The 23,298-nt window shown below is 41.3% G+C and overlaps 1 protein-coding gene across 16 annotated transcripts in view; it reads left to right on the top strand.

The window, feature by feature from the left end:
• Positions 1–23,298, top strand: part of LOC124277341 (dedicator of cytokinesis protein 9-like) — a 186,773-nt gene that overhangs the window by 160,555 nt on the left and 2,920 nt on the right. For 11 of the 16 annotated variants that reach the window (XM_046712995.1, XM_046713029.1, XM_046713036.1 and 8 more), the window contains 9 exons: positions 606–620; positions 5,382–5,491; positions 7,654–7,776; positions 8,579–8,692; positions 11,537–11,683; positions 12,185–12,395; positions 13,065–13,255; positions 13,792–13,892; positions 14,511–14,649. In XM_046712995.1, the coding sequence (XP_046568951.1) occupies positions 606–620; positions 5,382–5,491; positions 7,654–7,776; positions 8,579–8,692; positions 11,537–11,683; positions 12,185–12,395; positions 13,065–13,255; positions 13,792–13,892; positions 14,511–14,649 (1,151 nt within the window). Of the gene's footprint in view, positions 1–605; positions 621–5,381; positions 5,492–7,653; positions 7,777–8,578; positions 8,693–11,536; positions 11,684–12,184; positions 12,396–13,064; positions 13,256–13,791; positions 13,893–14,510; positions 14,650–19,611; positions 19,649–21,346; positions 21,392–23,298 lie in introns of all 16 variants that reach the window. The other 5 variants (XM_046713012.1, XM_046713075.1, XM_046713117.1 and 2 more) reach the window with 3 other exon arrangements.

Raw genomic sequence — 23,298 nt, forward strand, 5'->3', positions numbered from 1 at the left:
AGAGGCTGTTTATTATTTTTAGATATACAGATCCAGTCATATACCTGGTATTCTGCTGAGTGAAGCTTTAACAATCAATAAATATACCCCAAATGGAATTAGGTGAAATTGTATAAAGCTGTCAGATGTTCAGCATATACATATATCTTAATCTGTCTGGATGTTATAGATTCAGATTTGTAACATTTATCGTAATGCAGTCCATAGACAGCTTGACATTTGACGTATAGAAATATAAAGGAAGCGATTATTTCCCCTGATCCAATTATAAGTGTTGCTTTAAATACAAAAGAATTGCAGTATTAGGTTGTGTAGGGCAGAGGTTAAAGTGTTTGCTCATCACACCAAAGGTCCATGTTCGGTTCCTTACATGGTTACAAAATATTTATCCCAGTTCTGATGTCCCCTGCATTGCTATTGATAGAATATTGCTAAGGGATCATAAAGTAAAACTCACAATCTCTTACAGACCCTTTGCTTTCAGAAAATATGTGATGTTAAATGTCTGAAGCAGAATAAAGTTTATTCATTGATTAGTTAGTTTTGCTGAGGTTTTTGGAGGACACCTTTACCACCCAGTAATTCCTTGTGTCTTGTCTCGCCAGGAAAACTTAGATCACGTAAGTTTGTTACTGCCTGCTCGCTCATCACGAGTAGATCCCATGATGCATTGCGACTACCACTAGATGTCAGCGTTCTAGAACTCAGCCTTGTTTCATCATTTGCATGTGGTCATATTAGATTTCATTTGAAAATCTTGGGCGATGTTCCACTAACCGATCTTAGCGCCATGACTGTCATGACTCGTATACTACAACATGGACTGCTGATAATCTTGCAACCATGATTATCATAACTCCAACATTATCGTCGTAACTCCCACACCGTATATTATGGACTTACGATGGTTAGAGGGCTACGATTGTTGTAACTCCCACTTGATATGGACTTACGAGGTCGTAAGGCTATGATTATCATAACACCCACGTGATGATATGGACTTACGACAGTCAGAGGGCTACGATTGGTTTGTAGAATGAAGTCCTGTTCTGACATCTATCACATTGCATGACTGTTCATATCTTAAATGGTTCCTAAGTAAAGAAAGGATTGAGTTTAAAAGTTAAGAAGTCAACTCTCAAGGCTAAGATCTAGTGCTTCTACTAAGTCATAAAAGCAGGTGACATTTCAGATAGATAAAAAGTATTTTACCAGTTAACATGAACGCAGTATGTTAATGGCAAACTTACTTAAACTGCAGCTGTGGATCTATGGATGTGAAAGGGTTTTAAGGCTTTTATTTCATAGCCGCTTTGTGGAATGTGCTCACCCTTGAATGCAGAATGAGGAATTTCTTTAGAAATGTTTTATAGAAATACTGGATAATGATATTTAAGATATGAACAGATTGTGAATGTTTTTAACCTATTAAATTCCAGTTGGCTTAATGAAATAAAGGCATGTGTTCTTTACAGTTGATCGTCTTCATGAAAAATGTCTCCGAAGTATTAGGACAGTTATTGTTTACTAATAACTACCTAGATGTTTAACATTGATGGAATTAAAACAGTTTCACCGAACTAATTGTAAGTAGAGGAGTTTGTTTATGTAACAAATGTGATGTTATGATTCTGTTGTCAATGTCTTAACCATGCTTGTTATCTCAATATGAACTGAAGGACGTACTTGTATGATCCTCATTGGGGTCTAAGGTCACTGTCTTTTAAAAATATGTCTGCGCCTGTCAGTGAATTTCCATGTGAAGTATCCTCCAGAGACATGGGGGTGGCAGGGTAGCCTTGTGGTTAAAGTGTTCACTCATCACATCAAAGACCTGGGTTCTGTTCCCTGCTTGGGTACAATGTTTGAAGACATTTTCAGGTGAAATGAAGAGTAACTCATAAATACCTTAAAAGTGTTTTCACTACATAGACATGAATAACTGGATTTCAACCTTTCTACCTGAGCAGGCTACGATGTGTGATCGTGATGTGGGAAATATTCATTTGACAATTCCAGAACAGTGTTTGTCCTCAGTTACAGATGCTTGAAGGGGAAGATTTGCAATAATCAGATGGTTACAGTAGCTCACCTTGCTGAATGAATTTTTTTTTTAAAGTATCTATGAATTAATCTACCAAATTTTTTTTAAAAAGTATCTATGAATGAATCTACCATCGAATCATTGCCAGAGGGATAACAGAACAAAATGGTCCTCACTTATTGATGCTTGCTGTTTGACCTTCAGGATTGATCTGATGTTGACGTTTGGCTCCGTGTCACACCCAGGGTGTTGTTCAAGCATTGGTTCACTGGCCCATACATTACAGCATTCACAACCAGTTGACTGTGGTGTTAAACAGCATCCTGGTCTAGATTCTGTAATACATAAATGCAAAATCAGAACCATTTTCCATGTATTGATCCACCCGGATGAATCACTATCTAAATACAGCCTGTGAACATCTGGGTGGTCATAAGAGGCGACTAGCATCAGGCCTGCTGATTGGCTGATGCTGGTTGATGCTTGTAATCGTATCCCTAATGCGTAGATCAATTCTCTGGTCTTCAATCAGTGGATTGCCTGGTCCAGACCCAGTTATTTACAAACCATGGTCATATTGCTAGAAAGTGCAGCGTCAAATAGCAAACAAATTCTACAGAAATATGCCCCCAAGTGCATGGTTTCAGCTTAATTCATGAGATCTGATTAATTTGTTCCTTTTAAATTAGAAGTATTTAACCTTCCCAGTAGCACCTGCTTCCAAAACTTGGCAGTACTTATTCTCTTTTTGCCTTTTTCTTCTGTGTTGAAGTAGGTTTGAAGAGACATTAGTAAGTACTTACTTCCTCTTGTCTAAAGGAAGCTATGCTGTTCAGGCTGTCGTCAGCCCTAATTTAAGAGACACCCTTTTTTTAGCCTGAGGTACCAACTGAATCTCAAAGTACCCATACGCTCCCAAACAACCAGCAAAGAAGACTTCAGATGACATTACAGTCACTGTTTATGAGAAAATGTTACACCATCTACTCAATTTATGGTACCATATCATTCAAAACAACACGTGTACTGGTACTTGCAGACAGTGACAACGATAGAGAGATGTTAACTGGTTAACTCGTTAACTGTTATGAGTCTTCATTATCATTTTGAATCGTAAGACAATATCTGGAGGCTGTTATCTTTACGTAAGGAAGAGTGTTTAAAAGGGTATGTACCTACACCTGTTAACTATCATTGCTATATAGTTCAAAATCAAGCATGCATCATTTTTACCAAATGTTTTAACCATTTTGCTTGTGAATTGATTGATGTCATTCATGCAACTGCATTGCCCATCTTGGGTAACCTTGTGGTACATATGTACCCTATAGAAAGACCCATATTAAGACAGAACTTGTTGGTGTAAAGGAAAAATTGTCATCTGACCATTATTGGTAGATATCTTGAAGAGTGGATATGAATAGACATACCCCTTAACTTACTGCCTCATAAATAACTTGACATACCCTAGGTATCGTCTAAGTCCAGAAGGGCCCACCAAGACAGTTGAGATCAGTTTTACATCAACTCACTCACTCACTAAAGGGGCAGTTCGCTTTCCTAAGCTGTCCCCTAATTAGCCTGTATAAAGCACTGGCGGATCCAGGGATGGGGGGGGGTGTCGACAAACACACACACACCCTTTTTTTTTTAAAATGACTTAAGACTACATTGGGTTCGAAGCCCCTGAAACCCATTCCCCTTTGAAAATTCCTGGATCTGCCTCTGTAAAGGGTACAAAGTTCTGTTAATAATTGGTTACTTGTCAACACAAGTTAAACTTTATATACTTTTAACAAATTTAGATAATCGAATGTCCATATTTCACTGTAACTTGTCAGCTGTTAAGGTAAAGTTAGTGTGATATGGATTATACATGACATTGTCTGATAACATGGAGTTGATAAAAGGCAGGGTGTGCTATTATACTGCTATACATCCGATACATAATTTTGTATGAAGTATTTATCAAGGCACAACACAGGATGAATAAATACAGATTATACCTGTATACAACTTCACAAAGCCATTTTAGGACTATGGCGATCACAAATTATTTTTGACTTGCGATAGTTGTACAACTAACATCTCTTTGTAAGAGCAGCCCCCAAAATGGTAAGGGTTTGGGGGAATGTTTGCCACATAGAAATATATTAGTTGAACATAACATGTATTGTCATCTCCCAATTTTCGGTTTGACCAACTATTAAATGCCGTGTTTTGTATTGTTGCATTGTCAATGTTTTGCATAACAAACAACATTGGAATGATGGTATCATATCTTATTGAATGATTGTTTTAGTTGAAACATTTCATGTTTATTGATTTCAGTTTGTTGGTTACTGTTTGAGAATCTTGCATATACTCTTGTGTATTGTTACTGTCAATGGACAGAAAAGGAAATCACATTTCAGAAATATAACCAGATATTATTTAGCCAGTGGCACAATATAACAATTATTCGACCAGGGATGTAGTACCCAACTAAAGAGGACCAAGCAGTGTTTATGTGTTTTTTACATCCTCCCTGGTAGCTTGAATCGTGCTCATGATTTGAATCACTGGTTTGCCTGGTCCAGACTCAGGCCACCATGACACAGCTGGAATATTGCTGACTCGGGTGTTTCTGTACAAATGACACATTTCAGCAATAATGTTTGATAATATTTTTTATGTTACCATTGGGTTTGTCATGTCAAGGCTTCCAGCTGCTTGTGACCTGTGAAGATCCGGGGTAGAATAGGTCTTCAACAACCCATGCTTGCCACAAAAAGGCGACTATCCTTGTCATAAGAGGCGACTAACAGGATCAGGTGGTCAGACTCGCTGACTTGGTTGACACATGTCATCGGTTCCCAATTGCGCAGATCGATGTTCATGCTGTTGATCACTGGATTGTCTGGTCCGGACTCGATTATGTACAGACCGTCGCCATATAGCTGGAATATTGCTGAGTGTGGCGTAAAACTCATCTCACTCACTCACTCACTCCAGCTGCTTGTTTGCATCTTCAGTATGTTTCTACTCTCAGTAGGGATTTTTGTGTAAAAAGTGCAAGTTTTTGTTGTACTTTCGTGACATGGAGAAATAAATAGTTGTGTCTAATAAATTGTTATAAAGTATTTTTACAGCATCAATTAATGTGATTTTTGTCTTTGGTTACCATGGTGACGTATGTTCTGGCCTCACAGGGAACCTGTGACTGGGATGTAGATGTAGCAGTAAACTGGGGTTATTTGGAAAACCTCTTTGTGTTGAGAGATAAATTATCACATTCTTTCCACACCCCACTGTGAACTGTAGAGCACTACAACATGAGCTTGTGTGACTGTTTCAGGGGCGTACCCTCAGGGTTGTACCGCCTTCAGCCGCGTCTCCCCCAACATCGCCATCGAGGAGTCGGGCATCAAGGATGACTCCGGCATGGAGGATGTGCAGTACACGGAGGTATGGAGAGAGGGGGGGGAGTCAGGTAGTGGGTGGGGCAGTCTGGTTGTGGGTGGGGCAGTCTGGTAGTGTGGCAGTCTGACATTTAGGGAGGGCTAATTTGGTATTGGGGTGGGACAGGGAAGTCTGGCATTGAGGTGGGAAAGTCAGGTAGTGGGTGGGGCAGTCTGGTAGTGGGTAGGGCAGTCTGGTAGTGAGTGGGGCAGTCTGGTAGTGGGTGGGGCAGTCTGGTATTGAGTGGGGCAGTCTGGTAGTGGGTGGGGCAGTCTGGTAGTGAGTGGGGCAGTCTGGTAGTGAGTGGGGCAGTCTGGTAGTGAGTGGGGCAGTCTGGTAGAGAGTGGGGCAGTCTGGTAGTGAGTGGGGCAGTCTGGTAGAGAGTGGGGCAGTCTGATAGTGAGTGGGGCAGTCTGGTAGAGAGTGGGGCAGTCTGGTAGTGAGTGGGGCAGTCTGGTAGAGAGTGGGGCAGTCTGGTAGTGAGTGGGGCAGTCTGGTAGAGAGTGGGGCAGTCTGGTAGTGAGTGGGGCAGTCTGGTAGTGAGTGGGGAAGTCTGGTAGTGAGTGGGGCAGTCTGGTAGTGGGTGGGGAAGTCTTGTAGTGGGTGGGGCAGTCTGGTATTGGGTGGGGCAGTTTGGTAGTGAGTGGGGCAGTCTGGTAGAGAGTGGGGCAGTCTGGCAGTCTGGGGTAGAGTGAGTGGGGCAGTCTGGTAGTGAGTGGGGCAGTCTGGTAGTGGGTGGGGAAGTCTGGTAGTGGGTGGGGCAGTCTGGTATTGGGTGGGGCAGTTTGGTAGTCTGAAGTCTAGTAGTGAGTGGGGCAGTCTGGTATTGGTGGGGCAGTCTGGTAGAGAGTGGGGCAGTCTGGTAGTGAGTGGGGCAGTCTGGTAGAGGAGGTGGGGCAGTCTGGTAGTGAGTGGGGCAGTCTGGTAGTGAGTGGGGCAGTCTGGTAGTGAGTGGGGCAGTCTGGTAGTGAGTGGGGCAGTCTGGTAGTGAGTGGGGCAGTCTGGTAGTGAGTGGGGCAGTCTGGTAGTGAGTGGGGAAGTCTGGTAGTGAGTGGGGCAGTCTGGTAGTGAGTGGGGCAGTCTGGAGTGAGTGGGGCAGTCTGTAGTGGGCAGTCTGGTAGTGAGTGGGGCAGTCTGGTAGTGAGTGGGGAAGTCTAGTAGTGAGTGGGGCAGTCTGGTAGTGAGTGGGGCAGTCTGGTAGTGAGTGGGGAAGTCTGGTAGTGAGTGGGGCAGTCTGGTAGTGAGTGGGCCAGTATGACATTGTGGTTAAGCAGTCTGGCATGTGGTCTGGCTTTGGGGGTGGGGCAGTCTGGCTTTGGGGATGGGTCAGTCTGGCATATGGATTGGCTAGTATGGCGTTGGGGTGGAGTAGTCTGGTATTGGGGATGGTTAATTCTGGCTTTAGGAGTGTGGCAGTGTGGTATTGCGATAGGGTAATTTTGGCTTTGGGGATGGGGCAATCTTTATTTGGGAGAAGGATAAATTTGTATTCGGGATGGGGTCTTCTGACAGTTGGGAAAAGCTGGTGTATCACTGAACATGGCACAGTCCATTATTTGGGATGTGATTCAGCCTATATTCGGAAGGGTTGTCCGAAAGAGCTGTCCAGAAACTGACTTAGGGAGTTGGGCAGTCCGGCACTTGAGGTTGGGCATTCCAGTATGTGGGGGTGGGACTATCGGGCACATCTATGTGAGACAGGAGGTTGTACTGTTCACTGCTGTGCATGTTGAAGAAATACTTCTACTGTAATGTTATGGGTTGTATTACTCACCCGTTTAATAATTTTACAATGTTATTACACATTGTGTAATAACATCACGTGATGTCGTACGTATGACGCCAAAGTGGTTTACAGTTATGACGCCACAATGCTAATACCTCTGTCATAATAGTATTAGACCTTGACGCGCAGACAGTTGAGAGTCATCACACTCATTGAATTCTTAGGAACAAGGTATTTTGCTTGATATTATTTTGCTAATGTTGGGTGAGTAATAAATAAAATACTAAACTATGCCCCGTGCAATACCATATTTATGAAACTCGTGAATGGTATTGGTATCGCTTTCGCTCGTTAGATACCAAATCATTCACCTGTTTTATAAATATGGTATTACACGGGACATCGTTAAGTATTCTCTATATATATGTATGCTGTATTTCAGGAAACCCTGGTTGAGTTCCTGGAGCAGGCTGCAAGGTCATTAGAGAAAGCGGAACGCTACGAGCTCCTGGGGGAGATCTACAAACTCATCATCCCCATCTATGAGAAGACAAGGAACTTCCAGGTGAGCTACAGTTGTTGGCCTATCACAGGTACAGCAGAGTGGCACATGTAGCTCAATTGTCTAACAAGCTGCAGCTAGCTCTGCTGCATCCTTTTAGCATAAGAGAAATCCTTTATTATTGGTATGAATGCTCTTGTTCGTGGGTTCCAATAAAGTGGTGGTTTACCTGGGTTTCACCAAACCTGAATTAAGCTGAAACACTGTTAGGTCAAAGTTGGAGGTACCCACACAAACACCTCAGCTTATCCCTGGTTCAACACAACCACAATATGATGACTTCAAAAGGGGGTGGGGTAGCCAAGTGGGTAAAGCGTTGGCTCGTCACGCCGAAGACACGGGTTCGATTCCCCACATGGGTACAATGTGTGAAGCCCATTTCTGGTGTCCCCCGCCGTGATATTGCTGGAATTTTGCTAAAAGCGGCGTAAAACCAAACTCGCTTGCTCATAAGGGGGACCAACCTTTTACTTCGACAACCACTAAGTGGTCACTAAATCTGACCCTTTACGTCATGACAGGCTTAAATTCAACACAGCAGAGGTTGACACAGAGAGGTTTGAATATACCTTGAATTTCCTTCCAAGCAGTGTTAAACCCAACTCACTCACTCACTCTCTTAATGCATGACCTATTGGTCTAAGGTGCAGCTTGACACTGTGAAAAGTTGCTTCCCTTAGCTTACCAGGATCCGCTCATCATAGGTTCAAACCTCAGACTGTACCAAATTATGATCCTTGATGCATCATCACCCATGTGAATTAGGTTCACCAGAGTGACTATAATCTGGTGTTTTATGTTCCAGAAACTTCAAGAGAGTTACGACCATCTGTCCGGTGCCTACAACAAGGTCATGGAGGTCATGTATTCCGGCAGGAGGCTGCTGGGAAAATACTACAGGGTTGCTTTCTTCGGCCAGGTAAAGTCTTTTTCTGTCTTTCTGATAATATTAAACAGTGAGGCATGGAGACACTGTTACATGTCGATTTTTAATTATAACATCAAGATAACTTAGAAATCTGTATGCAAATGAATATTTGTGAAACTAGAAACAATTAAGAAATTTCATACAATTAACAATTGTATTATAAACTTGACAAGGTTTACAGATCAATACAAATTACTGCAAGGTAATCTGACCAGGTAGTCTTTCATTGGTCTTCTGATAAGATATGACAATGAGGAAGTGGAATACCGTGCTTCAGTATTGCAGGAATAGATTGTGGTTTGCCGCTTTTATAAAGTATGGTGATTCTGAATAATATGTCAAGATGTTTCAAGTCAAACATCAGCTTCAAACCAGACAATTTCAATCAATCACACAATTTGAAAAGCCTGTCTGGAGCTTTTAATTGATATGGGGAATAAAACCCAGATTGGGATGTGGGGTGATTACTGGTATTCTAGGTAAAACTTTTACATCTATTATCAACAGTAGGTTAACACAATGGTCGAATATGAGAGATTTAATACCGGAACCTCAAGCAGGATTTAGAAAGGACTACTCAACATTTGATCATATATTTACCTTGTATGCTATTATTGAGGGATATTTATCCTTTAGCAAGCGAAAGTTGTATGTAGCTTTTGTAGATTTCAAAAAGGCGTTTGATTCTGTAGATAGAGGTAGAATGTGGAAATGCTAAAGAAATTGGGGTTTGAGGGGCAAAATGTATGGTATCATAAGATCGATGTATTCCAATGTAAAGTCATGTGTCCGCTGTGGCTATGGTGTAAGTGACTTTTTCGATTGTCCTGTCGGTCTGCGTCAAGGATGTACTTTAAGTCCTTTACTTTTCTCCTTTTTCATTAACGATTTATATGTAGATATCTTGAAGTCTGGTAAACATGGCATCCAACTTTCTCCCGATGTAATCGAACTTTTTATGTTATTATTTGCTGATGATGTCATTCTTATGTCCAGCTCTGTAATTGGTCTTCAAAATCAAATAGATATACTCTCAGCGTATACAGATAAATGGCAGTTGAGTGTGAATCTAAATAAAACAAACATCGCTATATTCCGTAGAGGTGGTCCTTTGTCGGCTAGAGAGAAATGTTTTTTTAAAGATAAACGTATGAATGTTGTGACTGATTATAAATACCTTGGCATATTGTTTACCCATACGCTGAATCTGAATAAGTCCGTACTTAACCTGGTGAGGAGAGCAAAGAAAGCTCTTTCACAACTTCACTCTGTTGTTCCTATGCTCGGTCTTGTTCCATCGACTATTTACTTCAACTTATTTGACTCTCAGATACAACCGATTTTACTGTATGGATCTGAAATATGGAGTTTTAAAGAGTATTATACCATAGAAAAAATTCATTTGCTTGCCTGTAAAAAGTTTCTAAATGTTGGTTTGTCAACACCAAATGTTATGGTTTATGGTGAATGTGGGAGGTTCCCATTGTACATATCATCTTATTGTCGTTGTTTAAAATATTGGTGTAAAATAATTAATATGCCTGGACATCGTTTACCTAAAAAAGCTTTCAGTATGCTTTTACATCTTGATTATCTTGGAAAGAATAACTGGACATCTCATATTCGCACCTTACTATTTAGATATGGCTTTGGTTGTATTTGGTTATCACAGACAGTTGGCAATGCAAATATGTTTATTAAACAGTTTTGTATGCGGACTATTGATATGTTTAAGCAGGAATGGCATTCAACTATTAATGAAAGTTCTAGATATGATTCATATCGTCAATTTAAGTCGTTGCTTGAGCCAGAGTGTTATCTTGCTCACCTTCAATACAGAAATATTCGCAATGCTTTTATACGGTTTAGATTAGGCCTTAATGATTTATTAATTAACCGTGGAAGATATGTTTCTATGGAAAAAACCCAAAGATTATGTCCATTCTGTTACATTATTGAAGACGAATTTCATTTTATGTTTATTTGTCCTGTATATGAAAATCTAAGAAATAAGTATCTACCGCAACTGTCTTTATCTCAAATCAAAGTTAATCTATTGTCTTCCTTACTTTCCTGCAAAGAACCTCCAAAACAACACAAAGTTGCTCTATTTATCTACAATGCATTTTTGTTAAGAAAAGAATCGATTAGTTAGAAAGTTGATTATATATGCCATTGTCAAGATGTATCTCTGTTGTATATGGGCCTATGGCCTTTCATACAATAAAGAATTGAATTGAATTGAATTGAATGATTTACCCACTCGCCTATCCAGAATCCCTGTAGCCAAGTGGTTGAAGCTCTCGCTCTTCACACTGAAGACCAGGTTTGACTCCTTGCATGTGTAACATGCATGAAAGTCTTGGTGTCCCCAGCTGTTATATGGTAGACATTTTGCTGAAAGCTATGTAGAAAACCATACACACTCACTCACTCACATCATGGTTACGGACCGCTTCCATGGTGTAGTGGTTAGAGCATCCGCCCGGAGAGCGGAAGGTCGCGGGTTCGATCCCCGACCGCGTCATACCAAAAGACGTTAAAATATGGTACTTGCTGGTCCCCGCCTGGCGCTCGGCATTAATGGGTACAACAAGGACTGGTTGGCTTGGAGTCAGTATAATGTGTCTGAGTGGGGTATTCATGCTTCACTGCGGCATGGTATCTCAGTGAGCTAGCGCTAGAAAACCAGCTTCAGTCTGGGCTAGTACAAACAGCCGCACATACACGTACACACACATGCACATCGTCATATGAGCGAAATATTCTCAAGTACGACGTTAAACCCAATTTCACCTCACCTCATGGTTACGAGAACTTTCATTTTACTTTCAGACGTACTTCGAAGATGATGATGGCAAAGAATACATCTACAAGGAGCCCAAGGTGACGTCGCTGACGGAGATCTGCGACCGCCTCAAGACGATGTATGCAGAGAAGTTCGGGAAGGACTCCATCAAGCTGATTCAGTCGGACAACAAGGTGAGGAGACATGGCCGACGTAGTCATCTAAGTGCTATGGCAGTCCTCTCATCAGAGTTACATCCCTTAGGTCTGCCAGGATACTGATTGACCATAATTTTATGTTATATTTTCAACTCTCTCACCATACTTGAGGCTTTCAGCAACTGAATCATCATTAAATTATGTACAGTTTTGTTCAGGGCAGTTGGGTAGCCAAGTGGCATTTTGCTCGCCACACGGAAGACTTGGGTTCAGTTCCCCATGGGTACAATGTGGGAAGACCATTTCTTGTGTCCTGGCCGTGATATTGCTGGAATATTGCTAAAAGGGGCATAACACTTTACTCACTCACTATAGTTGTGTTTGCTACTATTCTACATTTAACCATGAATATTCTCTACTTCATTACATTGTTGCAGCAAAGATTGCTGATGTGGTGTTAAGCAAAAACATCTCACTCACTTCATAACATGATGGGGGTCCCTGTATCTATGAAATATTTTGATGTATTTGTTCAAGGTGAACCCTGCTGAACTGGATGCAAGATTTGCCCACATCCAGGTGACCTTTGTCACGCCTTACTTTGATGAGAAGGAGCTGGCCGAGAGACTTACCGACTACGAACGCAATAACAACATCCGTCGCTTCATGTTCGAGACACCATTCACCAAGGACGGCAAGTCCCACGGAAATATTGATGAACAATGCAAGCGGAGGACCATCTTACTAAGTAGGAACTAACTTGTTGGATCAAATCTTTGCGGGGCATTTAGAAGTGGAATGCGTAATAAAAGCAAGATGTATGGATCTCAACTTCTTTGTTGTGACTATCACGACGTTTCACATGATGAATTAGCAAACATACTCTCCGAAATGTCGTGTTATTCACAATAAAGAAGTTGACATCCATAAGTCTTGCTTTTCTTAACTTGATTGTTGTAGATTCCTTGAATATTTTATTTTATGGTGATTGTGGGCCAGGATAGGTGCCCAGTGTCCTGTTGTAAGTTTAAAGATTGGGAAATATTGGCACACTGCAGAGTTGTCTCCCTTTCCTGGACCTGTCAACTCTGTGGATCTTGTTTAAGTTTCACACTTATCTTGAATTTACCCCACTTGTTGATGCAAATCATCATATCCCAATATCATACATCAATTGTCATATCAGTCACTGGATTGTCTGGTCCAGCCACGATTATTTAGTCTGCTGTAATATTACCAAGTGCAGTCAGCCATGACTGATTCTGTTTGTCCCAGCAGCTTCAATGGAAGGTTCCATCAATATGGCCGACATGTACCACCTGTCTAACGTTTATCTTTGTTGGTCTGCCATGACATCCAGTGACCTGGCTGGGATATTGTGTGAAGCAACGTTAACCCGTACTTGGATTTGTTCCAGCTTCTCACACGTTCCCGTACGTTAAGAAGCGTATCGACGTGAAGGACCGCAAGGAATACATACTGAAACCGATCGAGGTCGCAATAGATCAAATGCAGTGTAAGGTAGCCGAAATGAAAGAGATCCTGAGCTCTCCCGACCGTGACCCTGTCAAATTGCAGCTCAAGCTACAGGGTAGTGTTAATGCACAGGTGAGAATCGAGATCTTCATCATGTTCATGAAGATGACTACTGATAAACAGTTTGATTAGGTGCAAAAAAAATTTCATCGTATGAGTTGGTCAAATATATCGCATTTTTCCATATCGCACTTTCCATTAAATGAATCATTGTGTTTAATATTCTTATAATTTTAGTCATGCCGCCTGGGCACAATGAAAATATTTCACCTGTGCAAAATTTCAACATTTATCGTGCCATGACACGCAATTTAAGCACTGGATACACAATGTCTAGAAAGTGGTCAAATGTAATATATGTTATATTTGGGATTACACTTTCTTAGTAGAGTACAGATTCTCTCAGAGTCAGGCACCTAATCGCCAGACCACAAATTTAAGCTCAATTTTGATGTTTGAGATTTTTAAGATTTCATGACTGTCATGCCCTGACATAAACACATTAGACTTTAAAATTACAAGACACTGACGAGAGAATCACAGTTAGCTGACTTATGTCATCTTTAACCTGTATGTGCCTTTATTGTATGTGTGTACTTCCTGTCCAGGTGAATGCTGGGCCGCTGGCTTATGCAGAGGTCTTCCTTGATCCCAAGAAAGTTGGCAACTTCAAACCAGAGAAGGTGGAATCATTGAAAGATGTGTTTAGGTGAGTAGTACTAGGTTTATTCAACAGATATTGTAAGTATTGCAGCAGATTGTCAGGTTCATACTGCTGAAAAAGCACCTCAGTTTTGTTAAATCTTAGCGTTTTATTGGAATGAAGAAATATTATTCCTCATCAGAATTTTGCCAGCATGGTATCAATAAGTTGAGTGGAAGGCTTTAAAATTCAAAGTCCTTCTTGAAAACCTTCATTTTCAGTGTCACCCTTCAAATACACAAAAGATTACCAAAGTAGACCTAAAAGCCTTGAAAATTTGTCTTCTCCTTACTGCATGTTAGGTCATTATGATATCAATATGCTGGATTTAACAGACTAAAGCTGATGACAACAAAGAATACCATGAAAATAACAGCTAAAAAATCTGAAGTTGGTGTTAAATTTTATTGTTCAATATCTGTGTGATCCTTGGAGTTGATTTTAGGCTGGATTTTAGAAAACAGGACAACTTTTACTTTTCAAAATCTGTTCAAAATGATGGACATGGTACAATGCTGTGGTAGGTGTTTTTAGTTGCCTTTTATTGTGTGTAAATCTGTGATGCTTCAGTATCTTGGTGAATCCTGACAACCTTGAGTTCATATCTTTCTGTTTTGTGTTCAGGGAATTTGTGAATACTTGTCGTGACGCCTTAGAAGCTAATGCACAGCTGATTACCACCGACCAGAAGGAATACCACGAGTCTCTCAAAACTGGCTTCAACGATATCGTGGACAAACTGTCCGTCATGTTTGGAGAGAAGGTAAGATCATGTGATCAGATCTAGCAATATGATTGGTGGTAGAGGAATGCTCTGCCAGTGTTCTCTATAGACGAAATTGTTTCGTTAATAATATGCAAACAAATTTATAACAATATGCAAAAACAAGTTTTTGTTTTAAGCGGATAAAGTCTGCAAGTTGGCAAATAACCAAGTCATGTTTTTTTTTTGGATCTAACTGAAACAGGGCTTGTAATGAAGCTGTTGAAATGACCTTGACCTTACTCCACAAATCAGACTTGGGTCACCAGTCTGTGTAAATATGTATTGAATACATCATGTAAGTGAACTCAAACCTGGATAACATATCACAATCACGATTTGTTAGGAGGCCCAAACTGGAGGTAAGAAGGACCATGAAAATTTAAGTCTGACTTTGTTTTACATCTTCTGCCCCATCTTCCTAGTGTGTGTGTAAGTGTGGTAATTATCCTGTAATACTACAGTGGGGAACATCAGAAATGGGCTTCACACATTGTACCCATGTGGGGAATCGAACCTGCATCAGCAGCATTAAGAGCAAACGCAAATTCTTCACAACATCGCCACGAGGTTTTTCCACAGCCCTCCCCTTGTATCTCTCAGGTAAAACCGATACATTATTCACCCAAGTGAACATGTTACATTTATCTCCACGATAAACATATCGACAATAAATGCCCGTATAGACATATTCCTGCATGAAAGCTGACAACAGCAGTAAGTTATCACAGCGGTTTACAGATCCCTACATTTGCTGTGGATTGTTAACGACTGACTGACTGAGTTTGGTTTTACGCCGCTTTTAGCAATATTCCAGCAACATCACGGCGGGGGACACCAGAAATGGGCTTCACACGTGACCATGTGGGGATTCGAACCCGAGTCTTCGGCGTGACGAGCCAACGCTTCAACCATTAGGCTACCCCACCGCCCCGGATTGTTAACGATGTAGTGATACTTCAACAGTAGTCTTACAGTGTGTTTCATAGACAGCGATCATTGTTTGCTTTGTGGAGCAAGGCTGTTCAGCGAATAACCAATCTATAAGTTTGGAATGTCTATAGAGAACACTGTTTGTTCTGATTTCCTGACTGACATGGATTGACCTTGACCTTGGTATTGGTGGAGGATGTTTCTTCATAATGACATATAACCTCTCACTCTCTGTGTCACGGACGGTGTCTGATATATACACGTAACACCCGGTAGTTAACTGATTTAATGTCCTGGTTAATGTCTTCTGATTAACAGGGAAGTGGGCTTGTAACTTTGTTAGGACATTTAGTATGGGTTAACATTCACAGGAAAATTGCACAATATAAGTAATGCATATTATTGTATTGACCGCTGTAAAGTCTCATGATCCATTTAAGTTGTCTCAAAACATTCCTGTTTCTTTGCCAATATACATTAAATAACAATTAACAACCAAATAATTCATTGTAATCTTATCACAGCTCTAGATAGATTTGCTTGGATTATGAGGCACATATATATATTTTCTCAAATCATGTTTGGCTAATAATAGGCAACTGAAATCTTTAATGTGCAGAGAATCATTTGACATCATTACTGCCTTAACAGAAATGCTTCAGTAATGACTAAGCAATGCTAATTCATTTATACCATGGAAATAATGGTAGATATTGCCATCAGAAGACATTTCATAAGTCCTGATAGAGTTACTTCCCTTTGTACCTTGAAAAAAAATATTATCTCCTTTTCTTTATTGATAGATGCAGAGATAAGATGCTCTCAGAGAGCCTGAAGTAGTTTTTCAGCCTGTTAGGGATCAAAGTCTTTCATTTTGATTTTTAATTATTTGAATGGGAACTCAAACAGTACAGGATATTGCCATGAAAGTATTTACTTTGTTTTGTTTCATACAATTGCTGTAAGTAGTTGTTGTAAGTAAGTGGGAGTAGTACATGTGGAAAACTTTTGGTTTATTGACAGCAACTTTGCCGTGTTGAATCTTACGCCTTTATGAAGACCATGATATGGAGGGAGCACTGGGGATATATACATGTGTACAATGGTATCTGTAAGTCTCTAGCTAAACAGGAGCCAGTGACAAGCTAGACGAGGAGCAGAATTACAGGATTACCATGATATGGAGGGAGCACTGGGGATATATACATGTGTACAATGGTATCTGTAAGTCTCTAGCTAAACAGGAGCCAGTGACAAGCTAGACCAGGAGCAGAATTACAGTGCTGTGGTGATATGGATTACCGTGATATGTTGTTTGTGGGAAGTGGGAAGACGTACTAAGCCTCAGTCTGAAGCCTGGCATTACGATGATACATTTGTAGGAAATGTGAAGACATTATAGTCCTGAAATTGAAGGCTAACCTGACTTGGAACTCATGTCTGCATCGTGGATTCAGGACATCAGCTGAAGACGAGCATCCTCTGTCATTAAAATTCATTTTTTCCTTTGGAAACTTACTGATAAGTCTTCATTCACCAACCTGTGTCTTCTCTCTTCATGATCAACTTCCTCAACAATGAATACCCATGCAATTCCTCAACAGGCTTTCATCTTCAGCTCTCCATAACAAACTTTCATCACCTGCTCTCCATAACAAGATTTCATTAGCAGCTCTCCACACAAAAAAACTTTCATCACTAACTCTCCGTAACAAGATTTCATCACTAGCTTGCATTACAAACTTTCATCATCAGTAAGTGTGACATAATCCTCATCATTTGCCTATCTCAATAAGCTTTTATCATCAATCTTCATCATCATCCTTGGTCAACTTTCACTATGAATTTTCACCATCAAGCAATCGGCAAACTCTATGATCAGATCATCAGCATCACACCTCTTCAGCTTTCAATGTCAGCCTTTATCAGACTTCATCAGACTTCATCATGCTCCATGACAATTGACCAGAGCATCTGGTAGCAGAGACATACGTTTGTCATCCTCCATATGACCTTCAAAGTCATTGCAAGTGCGGAACTTCTCATCACCTAATCTGAATCATATTATCTAAACAATGTGAGGGCTCCAATGAGTTGAGGAGCCAGCACTTCAGCTGATGTTGGTGACGAATGTCCGCTCCAGGAAGTTGCTGATGAGAGATGCAACCTTCCCTCGCATACAGGGTATCTCTCTCAAGTTTGTGATGGCCGTCTGCTGCTGCACTGTGCCTCTTCCCCAGGCTTTCAGTGTAATGCTACTAGTAAACACAGACATATTTGTTTAATAAATGGGCCTTGTATGCTAGGGATGATCCCAATATTCCTGGCAGGTATTTTACTATTGACAAGCATAGCTCAATATATACCGTTGGCAGAACCTCTTTGCATCCCTGCCAAAAATTTGGACCAAGTGAAAATCTTGGGCTACTCCTTGAAGAAGTGATCAAGGCACTTCATGTTGTCTGTGTTTACCAGTAGCGTTGTCACCTCACTGTTGTCACAGCACTATATTCTTTCCATAGCTTATTGTAGCCTGCATTGTTGTAGTCTATAGCAGAGTCTGGGTATCATTTGCTTCTCCTTCTTGGCCAAAACAACTCAAACGAGTCCAGATCTAAAGTTTGCTTGAGCAGGGTTGTGGATGGGCGTGGTTGAACAGGGTTGGTCTTGGCGGGGCAGGATTGGTCTATGTTGGGCAGGCTCTGTCTAGGTTGAGTAGGGTTGGTATATGTAAGGCAGGATTGGTCAAGGTTGGGCAGGCTCTGTCTAGGTTGAGTAGGGTTGGTCTAGGATGGGCAGCATTGGTCAAGGTTGGGCAGGCTCTGTCTAGGTTGAGTAGGGTTGGTATATGTAAGGCAGGATTGGTCAAGGTTGGGCAGGCTCTGTCTAGGTTGAGTAGGGCTGGTATATGTAAGGCAGGATTGGTCTATGTTGGGCAGGCTCTGTCTAGGTTGAGTAGGGTTGGTATATGTAAGGCAGGATTGGTCAAGGTTGGGCAGGCTCTGTCTAGGTTGAGTAGGGTTGGTCTATGTAAGGCAGCATTGGTCAAGGTTGGGCAGGCTCTGTCTAGGTTGAGTAGGGTTGGTCTATGTTGGGCAGGATTGGTCAAGGTAGAGCAGGCTCTGTCTAGGTTGAGTAGGGTTGGTCTAAGTTGGGCAGGATTGGTCAAGGTAGAGCAGGCTCTGTCTAGGTTGAGTAGGGTTGGTCTATGTAAGGCAGAATTGGTCAAGGTTGGGCAGGCTCTGTCTAGGTTGAGAAGGGTTGGTCTATGTTGGGCAGGATTGGTCAAGGTAGAGCAGGATCTGTCAAAGTTGAGCATGGTTGGGCAGGGTTGGGTTTGGATGAGCAGCATTTGTTTTGGCAGAGCAGCATTGGTCTATGTTGGGCAGGATTGGTCAAGACAGAGCAGGCTCTGTCAAGGTTGAGTAGGGTTGGTCTAAGTTGGGCAGGATTGGTCAAGGTAGAGCAGGCTCTGTCTAGGTTGAGTAGGGTTGGTCTAGGTTGGTCAGGCTTTGGTTTGGATGAACAGCTTTTGTCCTGGCAGAGCAAGATTGGTCCAGGTTGAACTGGGTTGGTTTTGTTTGAACAGGTTTGGTCTTGATAAAGTAGGGTTGGGCATCGTTGAACCGTAGGTTTTAGAGGAGCAGGGCATGGTTGAGTTGTAGGTTTGGAGAAGTAGGGTTGGTCCTAGTTGAACAGGGTTGGGTCTGTTTGAGCAGGGATGGTTCTGGCTGAGCATTCTCATTTCTCATGTTCTAAGGTCAATGTTTCTTTATTACGGAGGTGTAAGAAACAACCCATTGCTGTCAATAAACAAAAAAGTCTCCATGAAAACTGTAGCTGTTATCATTCAATTTTTTAAAGCGTGTACTTCATCCTTAATTTACGTCCCCCAAAGCTGACACCCGAAGTGATGATTCATCACATTTTTGCATGCATTGTATTCTCTTACTGTGTGTTTTTGTGTCCCTTATTTTTTGTGTTTTTGTGAAATGATTTCATTTACATCCTATAATTCACCTTGTCCAGGAAGCTACAGTACAAATAGTTTATCCCAAGGCCAGTGGTAAGTTGTGGCATCCCAGTATAGACCTAGCATCACCCCTGAGGACTTTGTGTCTGCATGGGGTACATGTAGACTGGCATCGCCCTGGGGACCTTAGTGCCTGCATGGGGCACATGTAGACTGGCATCGCCCTGGGGACCTTGTGCCTGCATGGGGCACATGTAGACTGGCATCTCCCTGGGGACCTTGTGCCTGCATGGGGCACATGTAGACTGGTATCTCCCTGGGGACCTTGTGCCTGCATGGGGCACATGTAGACTGGTATCTCCCTGGGGACCTTGTGCCTGCATGGGGCACATGTAGACTGGCATCGCCCTGGGGACCTTGTGCCTGCATGGGGCACATGTAGACTGGCATCGCCCTGGGGACCTTGTGCCTGCATGGGGCACATTTGGAATAGCATCTGGGGGCCTCAGTATAGCTGGATCCTGATGCATGTGGGCACGTGAAATACGGCTGCTAGGCATGGCATGTTGCTGTGTCGATCTGCTACTTGTCCTCTTTGACGTGTAGATTGGGGACGTCAGTGTGGCATTGGGCAAAAGCGCCTTGTTGCTGCCTGTAGACTGTTGCTATCTGCCTGCATACCTGTGAATGATAGGCTATTGATTGTCTGTCTTGATTACGGCCTCTACTGATTTCTTTAAATCTGTAAATGCAAACTGGTTATATTGAGCAAAGTTAGTGAAATTCGTTTATTTTTTTAATTATTCTAGATACGCAAAATATTTATTTTTCTCCAAATCATGAAAAGTATTAGGGTACGTGGTAGTCCAGTGAAAGTATTAGAAGAATTATATTCCCAACTTGACTACATAATCATACCCACTCACTCACTCACACTAGCCTGTGGTAGCTGTACACAGACTCAGTCGAGATAGAACACAACCATGCCTGTCTGAGAGGGATGACTAAAATGTGTCAAAATTGGGAATTTGTGTCATAGTACAAATGGCATAGAATCTTGCTCATAAAAATCAAATGATGCTATAGCATGTCTTTTCAAAACTAAATTCTAAATACGTTCATTGTTTTTCATCTCTTATAACAAGGTGATTCTCAGGCAGGAAATACTGAAAAACTGAAAAATATTGTTTTTAAAAATCAGGGTGACCAGATGACCAGTCACAGAGTTGCTTCCCTTTAGTGTTGAGTAAACCCACCATCCTGAGTTGAATCCTGTTCGTCCTGATTATGTTTTTAAGTTCATCAGCATTGTAGCTTAAGCTCAATGGTTTCATCAAATTGAAAAGTGTCTTAAGATCTGCATCACTTCAGACTTTCCTTCCACACCAAGCAGACGGACATGATCTGACTAAAATACTGCTGTGGACCCGTGAAGGTCCGGGTTAGAATATTGATCTTCAGTAACCCATGCTTGTCGTAAGAGGCGACTAACGGGATTGGGTGGTCAGGCTTGCTGACTTGGTTGACACATGTCATCGGTTCCCAATTGTGCAGATCGATGCTCATGCTGTTGATCACTGGATTGTCTGGTCCAGACTCGATTATTTACAGACCGCCGCCATATAGCTGGAATATTGCTGAGTGTGGCGTAAAACTAAACTCACTCACTCACTCACTGTAAGTTGAATCCAACTCACTTCATCTACTTTGCCAAGTTTTAAACCAGTTTGCATTTACAAGTTTGTCCCTACAGGAAGCTGAATGTTTATTTCTTTTCCTTAAACGTTCCAGGTAGTATTTGACTTTGAGGGAATGAAACGAGATTCTAGAGCTTAGGTGAGATGGACCGACTTGTTCACACTGCAAAATTCATTACCTCGTTCACATCGCTTCACCAAAACTACAAATAGTTGCCTTTTTCATTAGAATTCTTCTCTTCTTTCCACATCTCCCCGACCCTGTAAATGCCAGTTATTGTTGTCTTTCGTCGTATTAGAAAATAGTCTCTCACTTTCATGAAATAAAACAACAAAGTTCAGTATAATCGTTGAAATTGTTTGAAGACATTTACAAATTCAAAAAACACCATTTTGATCTGATGTAAAACAGGAAACTATGTTTATAAGGAACGCGCTTGTAGCGAACTGTACAGTAAACTCTTATCCCAACCACTTGATATATATTTTAGTCAAATTACATTTAATAAACTATGTTTATAACGAACTAAAATTAGTGGCCCCTTTGAGTTCGTTATAACCATAGTTTATGTACATGGTGACATTCGCTTGACGAGGGAACAAACATCTGTATCAAAACTTCACACTGAACAAAGTAGCAGACGTCAATTCGTCATCACTTTTGATACAGCAGACGTGCATGTACGGCTTCCTTTACTGGTGTACTGGGTAGGTCAGGGTCCACTGCTTGGGTTGCTGGATGATGTTTGTTGTCAGTAGATCATGTCATAGCTGAATATTATTGGCCTGGGCCCTGTTCTTCAAAGCAATCGTAGCACTACGACTGTCGTAACTCCCATACTTTAACATAGACTTACAACAGTCGTAGCGCTACGACTGCTTTGTGGAACAGGCCCCAGATGAATGAGTAAGTAGGTTTTTACGTCACTTTTAGCAACATTCAGAAATATCATGGGCTTGACACATTGTACCCATGGGAATCGAACCGGATCTTCTGCATGATGAGCGAACACTTTAACCACTGTGCAACACCAATGCCCTATAGGCCAGATGAACACTCAGCAGCTGAATGTAGAACTGTGGTACACTCTTTCTGCATATAGAAAACTGTCTAATGCTTCTTGGAGTGGCATTTTTAGAAGTTGTTCATCCATAGTTTGTCTTTATCTTTGTCTTATACTTCAAAACAGCCTGGCTTTTTCTTCTGATTTTACTTTTCATTATTTTAATCCTCAAGATTTTATTTGGTCTTTTTTGTAAGATTAGAGGGCGATTAATTTGGTTGAATATTTATAAACTGCCAAATAAAAATTAGTTTTATAGTTGACTGTGTGTCAGGATCTGCTGGCCTTGGTTCAAATAGCGGCTTTGTTCTAATTATGACCATCAGTCAGCCTGTGGTACCGGGTACAGCTTAACGTATATATAAAATATTAAAAAACAGCCGTGGGAGCTGTGCCAATTAACGCTTATCAGAGAAGTACGCAGTCTAGACTACCAGTTGTGCGACTTCCATTTTGTGGAAGTGGCCGTGGCTGAGTGGGTTAGATGGCTGACTTTGTGTGCTGGCGATTTGGTGCCTGACTCTGTGGGTGTGGGTTTAAATCCCAGATGGGACTCAACCGAACAAAAGTACTAGAATCTGTACTTCACTAAGAAAGTGTAATCCCAAATATAGCATGTGTTATATAATATATAGTTGTATTGATATGCTGGTATATAAAGTGTATATGTTTATATATAAGATGTATATATATGCTATTATATAAGGTATATATATATCACATGTATTTAAGGGAGAGCTCTGACAAAATGGCGCAGTTCTGGTTTATCAGTTATAAGGGCAAAATGTTACATAGAGGGGGCAATGAAAAAACATTACAAAGATTTGCAGTGGAGGCATTGGCAAGATATGGTTCAGCCGTAAGACAATCCCAGTAATAAATGAGAGCAGCATTACACTCAATCAGAAGTAGACCAGTAAACAAGCAGGAAGCATCATTGTCTCTGAGATTTCTTCCACTACTCTGAACTGTCTCATTGAAT

Source organism: Haliotis rubra, unplaced genomic scaffold (assembly GCF_003918875.1).
Source record: "Haliotis rubra isolate DU_JTF1 unplaced genomic scaffold, ASM391887v1 Scf106, whole genome shotgun sequence".
NCBI lineage: Eukaryota > Metazoa > Mollusca > Gastropoda > Lepetellida > Haliotidae > Haliotis > Haliotis rubra.